The 15,686-nt window shown below is 54.0% G+C and overlaps 5 protein-coding genes across 5 annotated transcripts; 2 read left to right on the top strand and 3 right to left on the bottom strand.

Annotated features, from left to right (window-relative positions):
* The first annotated feature begins 380 nt into the window (after window positions 1-380).
* EI97DRAFT_389057 (rRNA-processing protein-like protein FCF1) lies at window positions 381-1,438 on the top strand. The gene is made up of 4 exons (XM_033796197.1): window positions 381-491; window positions 617-797; window positions 852-928; window positions 982-1,438. The coding sequence occupies exons 1-4, from the start codon at window positions 440-442 to the stop codon at window positions 1,260-1,262; spliced, it is 591 nt and encodes a 196-aa protein (XP_033658437.1). The 5' UTR covers window positions 381-439; the 3' UTR covers window positions 1,263-1,438.
* A 682-nt stretch (window positions 1,439-2,120) lies between these two features.
* On the bottom strand, window positions 2,121-5,699 carry EI97DRAFT_12568 (uncharacterized protein). The gene is made up of 4 exons (XM_033793072.1): window positions 3,981-5,699; window positions 3,370-3,903; window positions 2,642-3,308; window positions 2,121-2,508 (listed from the first exon to the last, which is right to left on the bottom strand). Exons 1-4 carry the CDS (start codon window positions 5,388-5,390, stop codon window positions 2,402-2,404), a joined length of 2,718 nt encoding a protein of 905 aa, XP_033658436.1. The 5' UTR covers window positions 5,391-5,699; the 3' UTR covers window positions 2,121-2,401.
* A 1,013-nt stretch (window positions 5,700-6,712) lies between these two features.
* On the bottom strand, window positions 6,713-10,675 carry EI97DRAFT_367203 (meiotically up-regulated gene 190 protein; the record flags this gene model as incomplete). The annotated part of the gene is made up of 6 exons (XM_033795075.1): window positions 6,713-7,903; window positions 7,958-8,119; window positions 8,188-9,071; window positions 9,144-9,315; window positions 9,358-9,555; window positions 9,602-10,675. The coding sequence occupies 6 exons, from the start codon at window positions 10,673-10,675 to the stop codon at window positions 6,713-6,715; spliced, it is 3,681 nt and encodes a 1,226-aa protein (XP_033658435.1).
* A 2,228-nt stretch (window positions 10,676-12,903) lies between these two features.
* On the bottom strand, window positions 12,904-15,284 carry EI97DRAFT_428992 (IZH family channel protein-like protein). The gene is made up of 4 exons (XM_033797343.1): window positions 15,262-15,284; window positions 14,640-15,114; window positions 13,349-14,578; window positions 12,904-13,287 (listed from the first exon to the last, which is right to left on the bottom strand). The coding sequence occupies exons 2-4, from the start codon at window positions 14,808-14,810 to the stop codon at window positions 13,180-13,182; spliced, it is 1,509 nt and encodes a 502-aa protein (XP_033658434.1). The 5' UTR covers window positions 14,811-15,114; window positions 15,262-15,284; the 3' UTR covers window positions 12,904-13,179.
* On the top strand, window positions 14,886-15,564 carry EI97DRAFT_12628 (uncharacterized protein). Its single transcript, XM_033793082.1, has one exon. The coding sequence runs from the start codon at window positions 15,088-15,090 to the stop codon at window positions 15,436-15,438; it is 351 nt and encodes a 116-aa protein (XP_033658433.1). The 5' UTR covers window positions 14,886-15,087; the 3' UTR covers window positions 15,439-15,564.
* The last annotated feature ends 122 nt before the right edge of the window (window positions 15,565-15,686 follow it).

Below are 15,686 nucleotides of genomic sequence, written 5' to 3'. Positions count from 1 at the left end.
TCGGACAAGTGAATGGACTGCCTGGATGCGTTGGTCTATTTCGACGCGCTGTCGAGGGGTCGTGAATCGGTTGAACGGGGAGCCTGGAATCTACAGATAGCTGATGCTCGGTAATATGCAGTACATCCCCAAAGCAAAGTCCGGTATGAAAAGTGTAGCACGTTCTGGATGCAGGGACGTCTGCGAGAGGGAGGGATGCAGCGGGTGGTGGGTTCCTGCTGTGCCCTGGTGGAATCGGTAGGGAGGCGCTGCGGGTAGCCATCAAGGCACGGACTTCTGATCCAAGAATATAACATGTTTGAGGTTAGCGTTGCCAGGGGAAGCGACGGGGTCCGACACTTTCTCCGAAGAGCGGGACGTCGAAATCTTGGCAGATAATACTCCACCAAAAAGTTCCCGCAGAGTACCGTCCACACGCCACACATAACCCGTCTGCATCATGGGTGTCGCAAAGAAGACGCGCAAGTTCGCCGCCGTCAAGCGCGTTATTGGTATGTTCTTCTCTTTTCAATGGTGTCTGCACTGCAAAATCCGTCTTGGTAGACTGCATCTTACCATACCTCATCAACCATCAAGCATCCAAACATCCCACCAGCATACTGACTATACCCCTCAGGCCAGCGCGATGCCCGCCTCAAAAAAAACCAAACCCTAGGCAGCGAAGTTGCCAAACAAAAAGAAGCCGCCGAGCGCCCCATCCGTGAGATCCCACAAGTTCCGTCCCACCTCTTCTTCCAGGCGAACACCAGTCTTGTGCCTCCATACCAGGTCCTCGTTGATACAAACTTTCTGTCACAGTATGAATTCCTCCTATATCATACATGAACCTCTTGCTGACGAGGGTCTCCCAGCACCGTGCGCGCAAAACTCGACCTCCAACCCGCCCTCATGGACTGCCTCCTCGCCAAAGCCCAGCCCATCATCACCAGTGCGTGCCCAACACTTCACAACCTCCTTAAGTCTCCTTCTAACAGAGACCAGGCTGCGTAATGAGCGAGCTCGAGAAACTCGGCCAGAAATACCGCATCGCCCTGCAGATCGCCCGCAACGAAGCCTGGACGCGCCTGAAGTGCGACCACAAAGGCACATATGCAGACGACTGCATCGTAGATCGCGTCATGAAGGATAGGATCTACCTCGTAGCGACCAACGATAGGGACTTGAAGAGGAGGATCCGCAAGATCCCCGGTGTACCGCTGATTTCGGTGGCGAGGGGCAAGTATGTGATTGAGAGGTTGCCGGATGCGCCGAATAGTTTGTAGCGGGGGAAGACTGTTTGAATTGCATAGCGACGGCGTTTATAGGGATGCATGTTCATGGTAAATGGGGCAATGGGCTCGGGCTTGGGTTTGGGTGGCTAGAGATATCTATGGGAAAACGAACGACATCGCGTAGTCTGATCTAAAATAAACGCAAAATGCTGCTCAAACTAAGAAATGAATTCTTGATCCGATCACTTACGCATCACGCCATAGAAAAAAAGGTCTTTCCAGTTGCAGGCGAAGAAAACATGGTCTTGACACACAAGTACGTGATACGAAACCTCCGACACAACAGCAACATCATTCGTCATCATATCATCATTATCGTCACCAGGGCCCATACAAGCAACAGCATGTGCAACACTCCTAATCACATCCTCCATCCAAACTACCTTCCAGCCCTCCTTCCATCCTACACTACCCCTCGTCGTACTCCTCTCACGGACGCCGCAACCGAGCGAGAACCAACGAGAAAAAGGACAAAAGAAGAGAATAAAAAGGGGGAAAGATGACTCAAAACGACAATAAGACAAGGGCAGATATACGCCGCGTGCGCGCCTCGTTATTTCTTGGAACATGGTCGTGGGCCTCGTAAAACGGTTAGCAACAGGGGAGGAAGACACAACACCCTGGTAATAACCAATAACCAAGAAAAGAGATGAAGGAATCGAAAGTAACCGTGTTACGAGCCGAAACGAGACGGTACGAAACGGGGTGAAAGACGAAAATATGGGTATTCCTCCTCGTAGACAGGTGCGCCGGTCCCCTGAAGGTATGATTGGGGATATCCAGTGCACCGCTCCTTTCCGTTCCTTTCCTTTCCCTTACTCCCTTTCTTTTCCGCAAAATAACAGAATTCATGCCTCCATGATACCTCGTATCCAAGGATCCGAAAGATTCCCCAGGATCCCAAAATCCAAAGATCCAGTTTGATGCCCAGACCCTCCAGCCATCGGGGCCAAACTCCACAATACAACCCGAGAGGCGTAAGACAGATGGGAATTGACTGGAATATAAAGAGGAATAAGATTGCCGTAGACGGACGTGAAAGCGCCACCGACCGCGTTCCCAGCTTCCGTTACTACGTGCGGGAAAGCCGGCATACCATATGCGAGCAGGGTATGGTTTGTAGGCCCGCACTACGGTAGCCAGAAGGAGAGCAGGAACTGCCCGACGAGTCGCGAGGTATACTGTGCCTGGTTGGCGTGCGAGATACTGACGTGCGACCGCATGCGTAGGAAGTCGGCTGTGGGGGGTATGGTTAGTTAGGCAGTCTTTGCCAGATCCAATAACCACTCGCAGAGACAAAGAAGGATGCCCGAGTCCTTAATGAGAGAAGGAACATAACAGGAGAAGACAAAAAGAAAAGCAACACTCACTATTCTCCCTCACCAACTGCGCCACCCTCCTCACAAACGCGACACCCCCCTCGCCCTCAAAGCCCATCTCCCCCCTCCAATCCAAGCTCTCCGCATCCCTCAGCGGATTCACTTTGCGGTTGTACTTCCAGCGGAACAATTCGTTGACGAAGTTGGTGCGAGCGTCAATCTCCCGGCACGCCTCTTCCGCCTTCTCTCTGTATATTTGCCCAATCCGGACCTCTCTTTCCCTGTCATAGGTCTGCGATGACGATGTCCGACCGTCCTGTGCGCCCCCACCACCCTGCCCATCGATCCCCGCATCCGTCCTCGCCCTCGTCTCCATGACCTGATGCACCGTCTTCTGCTGCTCCTCCGCCACCATGCAGAGCCCCAGCACGGCCACAAAGGCCGCGAGCCACTTATCGCACCCTTTACTGCTCTTGAAGATCTGCTGCAGGCGGTTCAGCACCGCGGTGAAGATGTGGCGCTGGAGCCTCGCGAAGAAGTACTTGAGTTGGCGGTTCGCCATGCGCGGCGAGGTGAATTTGCGCACGTACGACGTGGGGCCGGGATACGAGTGGAGTTTGCGCAGGGAGTCGTGCTTGGTTTCCTCGGCGATGGTGAGGGTGTGCGACATGATGAAGGTGGTGACGAGGAGCCGGTGGACTTCGCGGAGGAGTTTGGCCTGGGCGGTGTTAGTAGTGGTGATGGTGGCGGTCGTCGGGGAAGGAAATGGAGATACCCACCTCATCCTCATTCCTCATCTCCACCCTACTCATCAACCGGTACAGCTTTTGTTGGAAATCGTTATCGTCCTCCATCCAACACAGCTCCCCAAAAGCATCCAGATGCCCATCCACAATGTCACTAACGTACTTGTCATACTTCTTCTCCTCATCGCGATTCACCTGCACCATGCCCAACGCCGGAGACTCCTTCTTGACAGCCACCCTCTTATGCGTCACCGGATCCGTCTCATACTGCCATTGCACAAGCAACTCCTTGCCGTTGGGGATGAATTCGTACACCTTGACGGGCATGCGGGGCATGTGATCCTGGCCGCACGTCATGTAGATTGTGATTTCGACATTGTGCCACTGGCGGATGTGCTTGGTGACGAACTGCGTCAGGTGCTGATCGTCGTGCATCTGCATCATCAACCAGGGCAGGAAATCCTGAGCAAGCTCCGTGAGTTTGACGCGCGAGCAACCCAAGCCGCAGTCTGCGTTGGGGCGTTGGGAGCGCTTTAAGCAGCGCTCGCAGATTTCGCCGGGACCGCACTGGACGCGTGTTAATACCGGACCAAAAGTATCCCAGGGTGAGAAGGGGGAGGGAGATGGGAACCAAAATGTTTTACCTTGTCGCGCTGCAAGGCGCAGTGCCAGCATGTAACCACCTTGCGCATGTCGTGCGCTGCTTTCGCAACACCGGGAGACAAATGGGTGCCTACGATTCTGCCGCCCTTTTGACCGACGCCTTTGCCACGGCGGCGACGTTGTTGTTGTATTTCTCGCTGGAGTTCCGGCTCGGGGGAGAATTCGTTGAAGCTTCTTTCCGACGCGGATGCACTGGGTGAGAGGTTGGACTTGGTCGTGGGTATCATGAGGGCAGTGCTTGAGCTCGACGGAACTCCAGCCGTTGTTCCTGGATCCGAGGGCTGGTAGGTTGAGAGGAGGCCATCTGAGCCACCGGGACTGGGGACTGAAAGTGGACTTATGTTTGTCTGGTAAGGGGACTGGGTCTTCTGTGGGGATAGCTGTCCAACTGAGTTCCAGGCTGAAGATGGATTTGACGCAGGCGAGATGTGAGATTCGGCCAACCTTTGCTGGCCGATGAAAGATGTTGACGGACTCTGATTCACGAACGGATAAGCTCCAGGGGGTGGCGACGGTACTGTTAGTCTCAATGGGATCCCGTTTTGGTTGTGCTGTCCCCGCTGTCCCTGCTGAGCTGCTGGGACAGGAAGGCCACAGATCTCGCCTGACGATGGCGGTAAGGGGTCATTTGGGGGCAATGGGATGAATTGGGTGGGATCGGTGTTTAGCCAGTTGACGACACCGTACAGATTGTTGAAGCCCGGGTCCGTTTCGGGATCGAAAACATTGGTACCACTATTGCGGGGGATGTTGAAGTTCTGTTGCGGTCTCTGGCTTGTCCATGGATCATGGTGCGTTGGCCGGCTGGCGTAGTCCTGTCCAAAGAGCGGGCTGACCATGCCTCCGTAAGGGTAGTCCTGCGCCGGAAAGGAGGCGGCATACTGCTGGCCCTGCGGCGATACAGACGTAGTGTACGTTGGCTGACTGAGAGCTGCTGGAGGATTAGAAGATAGCTCAGACTCTGTGCCAAATACAGTACCTTGATCAAAGCTGTACAAGCCCGAGTCTGTGGCTGAAAGAGAGTCCTGTTGCGTCTGCGTAGTAGCCATAACTGGATCCTGAAGGTAGAATTCCCTCAATTGCTCAGAGTCGAGCATCTCCTCGAAGGTACTCTCATTTGGTGTCGGCACAGAAGTAGGAGACGAGTCCGACTGACTGCCGCTAGCATCGTCATAGAGCATCTGCTCGGGCCCCTGTTCGGGTGGATGCGAATTCCCACGGCTATGAGGCGGAGTGCTGAGCGGGCCAGGAGAGTACCGGGGATGGTTGATCATCGACGAGGGAGTCTTGGAACGTTGTCCATCCTCGGTGCCATAGGCGAGGTGGTCCGTCGATAGCAGAAGCTGTTGGCCATGGTCCGGATAGTAGTAGTGGCCGAAGGAGGAGGACATTGTGCATGCACCAGGTCTGTAGGACGGTCCTCACAACACAATAGTCAAAAGGCTTTCTGGAAGCTGCGCATCGGTAGGCGCCCAGGATGCCCGAGGCTAAAAACGCCTACGCCTAGTAGTGCACAGGTCTACGGGCGACTTTGGACAGCGGACAACGGTGGCTTTGGGAATGAGGGAAGAAGAGATCCAGGAGCGCGTAGGAAGGGAAACAAATGCGACGGGTCCGACAAAGCAACAGAACGGCGTCAACTCGAGTCGAGGGACGGAGTGGAAAGACGAACAATGAATGTTGTCTCAGATGCCAGCGGCTGATGGGATCAATAGGTTGAGCTGGCTGGCGCGAAGAACGGGATTGCTTCGTTGCATGCTCTCATCTCTTGTGCGCAATTCACTGCTGCACCCCCGCGACGACCGGTCAAGACCCCTGCCATCTCGTAACCAAACCTCTCGGCAACGCAGTACGACATCGATCCGGGCAGCGCACCAAACAAAAAGCATTCGACTTTTTGAAGGTGTAAAGAGAGGAAAAACGATTTCTGCACCGGTTTGCAACGCAAATGCCATGTTTCCCTTTCATCTTGAAGATATCTCTTGCAATCGACCTCTAACCAGAGTTTCATGTATCCAGCATGCCTCAGTCATCCACAAACGATGACAGCATGCACTCCGCCACGCTCGCTAAGCCGAGCTGAGCGATACAAGCACCAGGACACAAGACTTTCCATGTGCGGCAATCCATTCTGCGGCTCTGCGCATCCTCTGACCGGTTTTCTGGAGCGACATCATCACCCTTACAAACCCCCTATGCGGAGAAGCACATGGGTGCTCGAGCCACTGGTTCCAAGGTTTGGGCGGAGGGCGCCGCTGCTGAGAGATGGATGGCCAACACCTGCGTTGATATTGGCTAGCAGTAGACTAGCCCTCCTACCGAAGGCGCCATTACGTGCGGCGGTGCGGGAGTGGCGCGGCCGTTTCGGCATCAGATAGGATGGCGTTCAATCTGCCTCGCTGAGTGCCGTACAGTTGTTGTGTTTAGGCGTCCACATTATATGGGCGATGATTGCTGGTGATGGAGAAGGGGGACGATAGCAAGGGAGGCTCCGCCATGACGAAAGCCTCCCAGCTAACCATATTCGGAAACTCCATACACAAAGAGCAGCGGTAGTATAAGGGCGATAAGAGTGAGATTCGAGGTAGGGCATTTTCTGTGAAGAATTATGATTAAGTATGCAACGTATAGATCCCATTCCCGTACCAACGCCAATGGCTATGCTATCAAGGCCCAAAAACGCCATGAGGACTCCCATCCCGAAATCCCCCCTCTACACCTCCGTCTCGATTCCTCGACCTCCTCCGTCACCATGCTTGAACAACCCTTCAACCTTATTCTCCCCTCTCTCCGCAACGTGCTTCAGGTACGCCAACGTCCTAGGCGCCTTCCACTGCATGATTCCCCTATTACTCCTATGGAGCTGCTTGGCATGCTTCTTATACTCCCTGACCTGATCGATTGTGCCCCTGTTTCCATCCTTCTCTGGGTTTGGGTTTTCGTTGAGCAAGGACTTGGAAACCCCAGATTCCTCCTCTTCCCCTTCTGAGTCCGAGTCCGAAGAGGACGAGGAAGAATCAGAATCTCCACCGTCCCAGTCCATCTCGTCGTTGTCATGGCATGTATCCAACACTTCCATGACATCGCGCAAGTGATGATCCTTCTTCGCTAACTTGCCATGATAGCCCGAGAGACCAGCCCAGAACGTCATGGTCAGCTCGATCTCGCCGATCTTCTCGCCACACTCTGGAAGCGTGTTCTTCTCCGCCCTCTCCAGATCGCCCTTCCATACCGGCAGACGAAGCGTCTGCTCCTCATTATCTGGAATCTCGCGCAGCCACAGGACGCAGAAAGCAGGCGTGCGATCGCGGAGCGCCGAGTCTTTGCGGAACTCGATAACCAAGGGCGAGGCATATCGTTGGTGGACTGGAAGACGTAGAGCGCCACGCTTGGCCTTCCAAACGACATGGCCGTCATGTTGGTTGAGCTCGCCATCCTCACGCCCCGAATGTAGCTTCCCTCTTGCGAGGTTCGTCCTGATCTTCATTCTCATTCTCTTGAGATCGTCAGGTACATCAATGGCCTTAACAAGGGGGTTAATGTCCAGCGTTCCATATTGCCAGCCCAGCATCTTCTTTGGCGCCTGTAGTTGTACGGAGCGGAAGACGAGGGAGATGCGAGCTCGGCCATATCCGACCCCACCAGACAGAGGGTAGCTTGCATCAATTTGACTGCGGTCGGCGAACAGCTTCTGCAGGGGGAGGTAGATGACCCCCAGCAGCGGGTCATCCTCGTGCGGGCGTGCATCTCTGACCGAGATGTGCAACTCGGCACTTTCGAGGTCGGGGATGAAGCGCTCACAGCCTGCATTAAAGAATGGCTTGGAGTTCTTGGGCTTCGTCCGCGTCTTGAAAACTTTCTGGTGGTTCAGAATGACAGTGCAGTAGGCTGAAGGCAGGTCGTCCTAGGGCATCGAGGTTAGATTAGACCAGGCCCACGTTGAATATGGATCACTTACTCCTTCCTCTTCTTCGTCGCTAGCGCTATCGTTCTTTGATGCTTTCTTCTTGTTGAGCGCTTCAAGCTCGAGACCGGTGATCTGGTGAATCTGGATGCTCAGGATGCCTGAACGGTATTCCTTCGAAGGCGGGGACGCAATGATCAACTGATCTTGACGCTCCTAGAAATAGTTAGCACTCCTATCCTCCGGCAAACGCGCATTTACGCAATCCGGTGATAGAAACAAACCTTAAGATCCTGCGCCTTCTGCTGCTCAATCTCATCACTCTCGTCCTTGCTTGCCTCCCTCAACTTATTCTCAGCATCCTTATACACCTTATCCTTCAACTGTTGCATATTCTTAATGTCGGGATCCTCCTCTTGAGCCGCAAGCTGGTCGTCTGTGATCCGCGTCTTAGAGAAATAACCCACGCTCCACTCGAGCTTCCCAGGCATCCCCTCGCCTGCCTTGAGAGATTTGAAACCGTCTTGGCGATGAGCTACCCTTCCATTGGTGTCTTTCCCTTTCATAACACCCTTGAGATCTAACTCGATACGTCCCAAGTCATCATCGGCAGTGGTGCGGTCGGAATCCCACAAGCTCACCCTCAGTTTCTCGTCCACATTCAACTCCTCGGGCGTCACAAGAATAAAGCACGTCTCTTCCCAATACGGCTCCATCTCGTTCTCCAAGACGCGCGTGGACCACAGCGGCTTCCCGAACTTGGCCCAACCGACGCAGACATAGGGGTCTGCAGAGCCGTTCAGGGGACCAGTGCCGCCATCACCTTGTTTGAAGTCATATGCACGCTTGATAGTGACCATCAGGACGCCTCGGGCAGTTGTGTCCTTCTTGAAGTCGGCGCCCATGAGCATATCTTTCAGATTGAGTGTTAACGACTTCGGTGCCACGTACTCAGCCATGGCAGCATCGACAGAGGATTGCACGAAGCGGGATATCAAGGGAAGATCCATAAGGTTCGGCATCTGTTTGAGGAGAGGAACACAGGACAAGCTGACTTTCGGTTGGCCCAGCAAGGTCAAAGTGCAGAGGGAGAAGAAGGGCGGATCGGGTGTAAGCTGTAGGCGCAGGCGCATTACGCCAACAATACCGTGGAGTTCAACCCATACAGCTGGCTGGGTTAGCTTTGTTCTAACTACCGTAAATGTGTAATGCTTGCGCAGGAAAGGGAGGGTGGACGTACGAAGTCTGATATTGGAAGGCAAATAGAACGCCAGGTAGAGATGTGCGCTTTTCGCGCGCTCTTTGATCCTCTTCGCACCCGTCGAAGGCCGATATGCAAAGGCGATCTCCATATTGATAAAGTCGCCCTCCTCGGCTTCCATCCCTTCCGCAACCTTCTCATCTTCTCCCGGCTGGTCGCCTTTGTCGTCATTCTCCTTCGTCTCTGCGTCAACCGAGCCTTGCCCTGGCACCGTGCGATCGTTTTTCCCTTGGTCCTTTGCCTGAAGCCTACCGTCCTGCGAGACCGAGCGTGCAGCCGCGCCTGTAGGCAGCCACCGGACACCTAAGATGCGAACGGCTTCGCTTCCTTGTCCGAAATCCTCTACAGAGACCATACGGACCATTTTCGGAAGGGATGCTTGCATTACATCCTAGGCCTGTTAGACATAACATGTACATGCCGCAGAAGATGCTCACCTCTAGAGTGTCCGAGATAGCGGTAAACAGATCTGGGTTTACCAGAGGCCAGACAGAAGCAAGCAGCGAGTTCAACCACTGCGCACTCTCTGCCGTGCGGTTCTTCACCAACTTTCTTCCCTGTTGCCGCTCCGCTTGCCACACTTCTGTCTCCCATACATCCTTGATGCGATTCTCCGTATACTGACGCAAGCCGACTATGACCGCTACCGACACCGCTACGCACACAGCCACTTCGGCAAAGGTGGAGAACGTCCTCGACCATCCCTCCGTGTGACTTGTGAGCTGGAACACCGCAATGACAAGCGTCAAGCTCCCGCTAACAATACCCAATCCAGCCGTCAAGGCCTTCCGATAGATATCGGTAATCTCGTCTCTCGTCTTCTGGAACTCCGGAGGTGGAAACAAGGCATCCATTGCCGAGTATGAATCCTGCGAATACTGCTTTTCATTCTCCAATTGCTTCTCATCCTTCTCTGCATTCTCTGCCCCCGTAGCAGTTTCCGGTTCAGCACCTACGGGCGCATCATTCTTGGGCGTCATCTTCAAGTCCTTATCCGTGAAATCATGAATCTGGACTGGTAGATGTGTAATGGGATCAGTGACTTCGCGCTCCGTGCCCTCGCCCGAGAACTTCTTCATCGCCTTACGCGCCTTCTTTGGATCTTGCTCGTTGACTGGCAACCTCTCCGTCGTATCCTGCGTAGTCTCTTGTCCTTCGCCTTGTTCATCGTTTCCGTCCTTCCCACCCTGGGGATCCCTCCCCTTGCCCACCTTTCCAGCATGATCATCGGCAATCTGTTCATCTTGTACGATATTCTTGTTCTCCGCCTTATACGGCTGCGTCGTCTCGTCGGGATGCGCCGCCTCAGGTCCGTGTCTGAAGGTATTATACGCCTCGCCTAGCCTGTCCAGTTTCCCCCGATCTTCATTGTCATCATTGGGGGCACCGTATTCCGCTTCTCGCTCGTGCTTCTCTTCGCGGTATTTCTGGACCGTGGGGATGGGGTGGTGTGGCGTGTAGGGTGCTTTGTGGCTCCTTCGGCCGGTCTGTACGTCGTCGAGGCCGGACATGGTGGTGAGGGAAGGGGGGAATAGAGAGGGTGTCAAATTGAGGGTTTCTCCGTGTTTCGGTTACTTTGAGGGAGAGCAATGGCGCCTGGTTCGAGTCTACGATGTGCTAGACGTTCTTCTGCACTCCCAATCAATCGTAGGCCAAGGTGCAATCAGGTCCCAGCACAATAATGGTGTAAACCATACTAGCACTGCGTAGAGAGTGGAAGCAGCATCAAGGGGAGGTTTGAGCTCCTACGGTGCAAGATTACGTATGTGTTGCGGACGCTTCGTGGCAGGTTTTCCTGCAATGGCCAGTTTCATGCGTTGGACAACTTCCCAACTTGTCCGTTGTCCATTCAGTCTGGGCGACTTCTCAAGGCCACTGGCCCTGGCGAGTGCCGATTGTTCCAGGTGTGACTGCATTGCGTGTGCCGTGAAGTTGGGGGACGATGACGTAGGGTTGGAACGTTTGGAAGCTTGAGAGAGCTTGGGCCAGGTGTGTCGGGGGAGCATCACGTGCAGGGTAAATTCAAACCACTGCAGATGTACAATTGATGTTCACTACCAGAGTACCGTGCAAAAGGTATGGGGCTGGACTCAAGTTTTCGCAAAAGGAGATCTGTAAAAAGAATTCGCAATATTGGCGAAATGCTCAATCACGACAACCTTTGGAATGATTCTCTCGACTGAGACTCAGCACTTGCAACTGCTTTCCGTCCTCCAAAATTCTAGAACCCCCAGGCATCACCCTCTCCCACCTCAGCCACTCTTGACTCACCCATCCCAACCCCAGAAATTCCCCAAACCCGCGTCCCCATCTGCAGCTCGAACTCCCCAGAGCGGCAAACGGAGGCCCAACGCGCCGTTCACAAAGCTTCTCTCTGACTAACCACACCCGCCGGCGGCCGCCCTCCGACCACCACCGACCGCGCTCCAGATTAATAATCCCCACCTCTAGGCAAGCCCGCCCTTGCGCGGCTGCGCCTCAGGCAACTATGACTCCACGCCATTGCGTTTAGGCAAACAGGCGTTCAAACTATCCTATGAGAAACCCTGCGCTGCAGTCGGGTAACTAGGCGCGAGACGGGATTGGCTGGACTATTTCCTTACTAGGCCTACGTCTGGCGTCGTACTTCGCATATGCTTACCAGAAAGGCATCGCGGTGGGTTTTGGGGATTGAGAATGAGTCAATAATCAATGTTGCTCTGGAATTCGCGAAGAGGGGAGAGAGGTGATGAGTGAGTGTGAGCGGTTTCGGAGAGGGTATATATAGGGGGTGGGAAGGAGGGTGTTGAAGCATCAACATCAGCATCGATTTCGATTCTACAGTGCTATTTGGCTTTTGCTCGATAACATACTCTCAATTCAGCCTTCTCCATCTCGTCAACTCAAAGCCTCGACACTGTCATCACCATCTGAAACCTTGCAACAAACCAAAACAAACGTCATCCTCAAAAACATTCACACGAGTACCATACACATCATGTCTTCTCAAGCATCAACACCACGCACCTCCACCTCTACCCTCGCACCCCCACCCCCTTACTCTCTTCCCACAGCAAAGCCCGACAAGGCGAGGTCATCAAGTATGTCCCCTTCCCCCTCGCCTACTCCCCCGTTCTTCCTCTTATTTTTCTTCACGAACCCTCATTAACAGCTCCCCCAGCCAACGCCCCAACAGACAAGAAGTCCGCAAAGGCCGCAAAGAAGGCTACCTTCTGGACGGCCGCGGGTACGTATGCCGCTATGCGGTAGCCAAACACCGGATCCATGTTGAACCTTCGATTCTTCACCGTTGACGACGTTGCCTTTGTCCTCCGAGACCTCCCATATCAAGGGAAGGGGAAGAGAAAACACATCGACTCGTCGCATTAGACCCCATCACACGCGACTGGAGGGGTTGTGGGGGATTTCATTAAGCATATGGGGCTCGTAGCTCGGAAGCGGACGAGGAGCAAACAAGCCAACGGCAAGAAAAAAGAAAATCCCAAAAGGATGAGCAAAATGTCTTCGTAACAACCAGACGGAGCGCGGATACGCAAGGAGAACAAAACGAAATCCGGGATACGCAAGAAAGGGGAGGTTGAAATGGGGTGAAAGAGATGGATATTAATTCACGGCTTAATGATTTCGATTTCCATGTAGATAATTCCCGGCTAGAGCAGTCGTGGGACAAGAGACGTACATAATAGAGGCACCTTCACTTCCAATCATAACTGATGAGTATGCAGAATCCAACCGTATTCCCACGATTGGTATTGATGTGATGATTATATCCCTTCGCCATCCGGCGCCATGGCCGTGCAAGCCTTACGAATATCTACTCTCGTTCTCTCTCTCTCTCTCCATACCTGCCCCTCTTGCATAATCTATGCAAAGACAAAACAAACCCCCAACTGGGAAGTATCTCTAAAACGCCGCCCATGCATCATATAACACAACGCAACGCTATGCAATATCAAATCTCAAGTCTAACAGAATCTAACAAGGAAAGTCTAAGGTAAGTTGAAAGAAGTCTAGGCTAATGGACCGCAGGACAAGCATACTGCGCGCGTTGCAGCGCTTGAGAGAACATGTCCTGCATGGCAGTGTAGTGAAAGAGGATGCCGCCAAGGACGGCTACGTGCCACTAAAGAGACGTTAGGCTCGTGATCGTTTTGCAGAGGGAAAAGGACTGCGGAAAAACTCACCAAATTGTGCGAACACCCCACATAATCAAACCTGCCCGGAAACCACCGCTCGGGCACCTTGCAAGCATACAACAACGCCCCCATGAAGTACACGAGAATGCTCTTCGTTATCGGCGCGTAAAAGTAAATGGCCCAGTCCATACCTCTCGTCATGGAGAGCTGGAACACGGGGATGAAGCCGGTGAGTGCGAGTGAAACGTAAAAGAAGACGCGCAGCCAGGCCATTTCCGCTTTATTGAAGGTAGGGTGCCAGGGGAAGATCACGCCTGCGATGCCCAGACCCATGGTGGTCAGCATGTAGAACCAGCGGGAGGCGGGCTCGCAGTAAAAGGCGGCGTATTCGGTGGTGATGATGGAGGAGGCGACGAGGAAGGAGATGCCAGTGTAATCGACGCAGGCGAAGCGTTCAAGAAGGGTCTGGTGGGAGATACTATTCATCGTATGCCAGATGGTCGAGCAGATGAGACACTTGGCGGCGGCGAAGAAGAACATGGCGGCAACGAAGACGTCGGCGTTGGTGGAGAGGTGGAAGTTCACGTTGCGGGGGTAGAAGTAGAAGGCTATGGCGAGGACGAGCACGAGACCGACGGCGTGCGACCAGATGTTGAAAAATTCGTTGTGGAAGCAGACGACGGAGCGGACGCAGGACCAGGGGCCATCGGAGAAGCGGTAGCCTTTGAGGATGTGGGGGTTGATTTTCCAAGGGTCGGGAAGGTCGTGATACTGGATCAGGCCGTGTTCCTTTGCACGGGCAAGGGCTCGCTCGATGGCATGTTCGATGGTGAGCTCGAGGGTTTCGCGCGCCTTCCGCGCCTTGTCCAGTCCTTCGTCTACCACTTCTCTTGCACGCTCCAAGCCTTCGTCCACTCGCCGCCGACCGCCTGTGTAGAACTCGTGGGCTACGCTTCCGATGCCGGCGTCGCGGATCGCATAGGCTCTGGTCTCAAAGTCGGTCAAGTACGACTCCATCAGCCGTATGCCCTCCTGCACCTTCTGTTCAAACGACTCTTTGGATGCAAGCGCATCCTTGTACCTCTCCTCGAGGGTCTCGACAAACACACCGGCACGGCGCCTGCCTGCCTCAATGGCATCCTCGGAGATCTTGGAGCATGATTCGCGAACGGCGTGGAGGGTCGAGTAGGCATATTCGACACCGGCGTCGAACTTGAGGTGGCCATAGGATTCCAAGAAGTCTAAGCGACAGCCGAGCTCAGTTATGAAATTTTCGAGCTGTGTAACGCCAATTAGCCAGAGTGGTTTGGTGACGACTCGGTAAGTCAACAAGACATACCATGATCTGCACATTCTCCGAATCCACGCCCCAGGGTCTCTCATGGTTGGTGTGGTGTGAAGAATGGCGGCGGCGGGACTTTTGCTCTCGGGAAAAGGTACCGTAGCCGTTGTGGACAACGGGGTCCTCGAAGGAGGTCATGACAGCGGTACTGGAGCCACAGGACACCATGGTGGCGGGTGTATATACTGAGTACAGGCGCCGAGAGGCTGCAGGGTGCCTGGTGGCCAGACGGATTGCCAATTCAGTCTGCTTTTCTATGGTGGGGATGTCTTTTGCCAGATGATGGTGAGCGAGGGTGCACGTTCCACAAAGCCGGAAGCGGGATTGGTCGGCGCCCTAAAGCGGATGCTGTGGGCGTAATATGTGTGCAGATGCAACGGATGCGACGGATTCTAGGTGTAGAGAATGGTATGTTGAGGAGGAATAGGGACTCGAGGGTGAAATAATGACGCACGTGGAGGTTTCGGTGGGTCTGGGTACTTGCTCAGTCTTCAGAGAAGGTGTGCGCAATGCCAATACCCCTAGAAAGGGGAACGGGAACAAGGCCGATTCCCAGCCAGCGAATCAAAGCCCGCAAATGCCGCAAATTCAGGTGAATTTAAACCACCGTAGGGCTTACCTTCACCTCGGGACCAAAGTCGGCCCGGGACGCTGCATAGGAATGGTGGTTCGAACTTCGGCCAGCTCCCCAGAGGTTCGGCCTGAGGGCGCTGTGAATGGCGGTTGTGCTGGCATCTGGGCGCATAAGGGGGGCCCTCGGTCACACACACGCAAGAATGAGGGGATGAAAGGATGAAAGGTACGGAGTACTGAGTATGTAAGCCGTTTCCGGAAGCGGCATCGCTCCCCTTCCATCTTCGTCACTGTGGCCCCGGGGGTCTTGGCGTCGGGGCCATGAACTTGTTTGCAGGCGAAATACCATACTGTTCACTGTGTACTGGCCTCGGAGATTCGCGGCTGGAAGATTAGTTTTCTCATGATACTATTGTAATGCCGTCATCCCGCCCATATACGGCATTTGGGTACCTTACCGGTAAAATGGAT

Source organism: Westerdykella ornata (assembly GCF_010094085.1).
Source record: "Westerdykella ornata strain CBS 379.55 unplaced genomic scaffold EI97scaffold_1, whole genome shotgun sequence".
NCBI classification, from domain to species: domain Eukaryota; kingdom Fungi; phylum Ascomycota; class Dothideomycetes; order Pleosporales; family Sporormiaceae; genus Westerdykella; species Westerdykella ornata.
The sequence above is the reverse complement of the archived record's forward strand: the minus strand, read 5'-3'. Positions and strand labels throughout refer to the sequence as shown.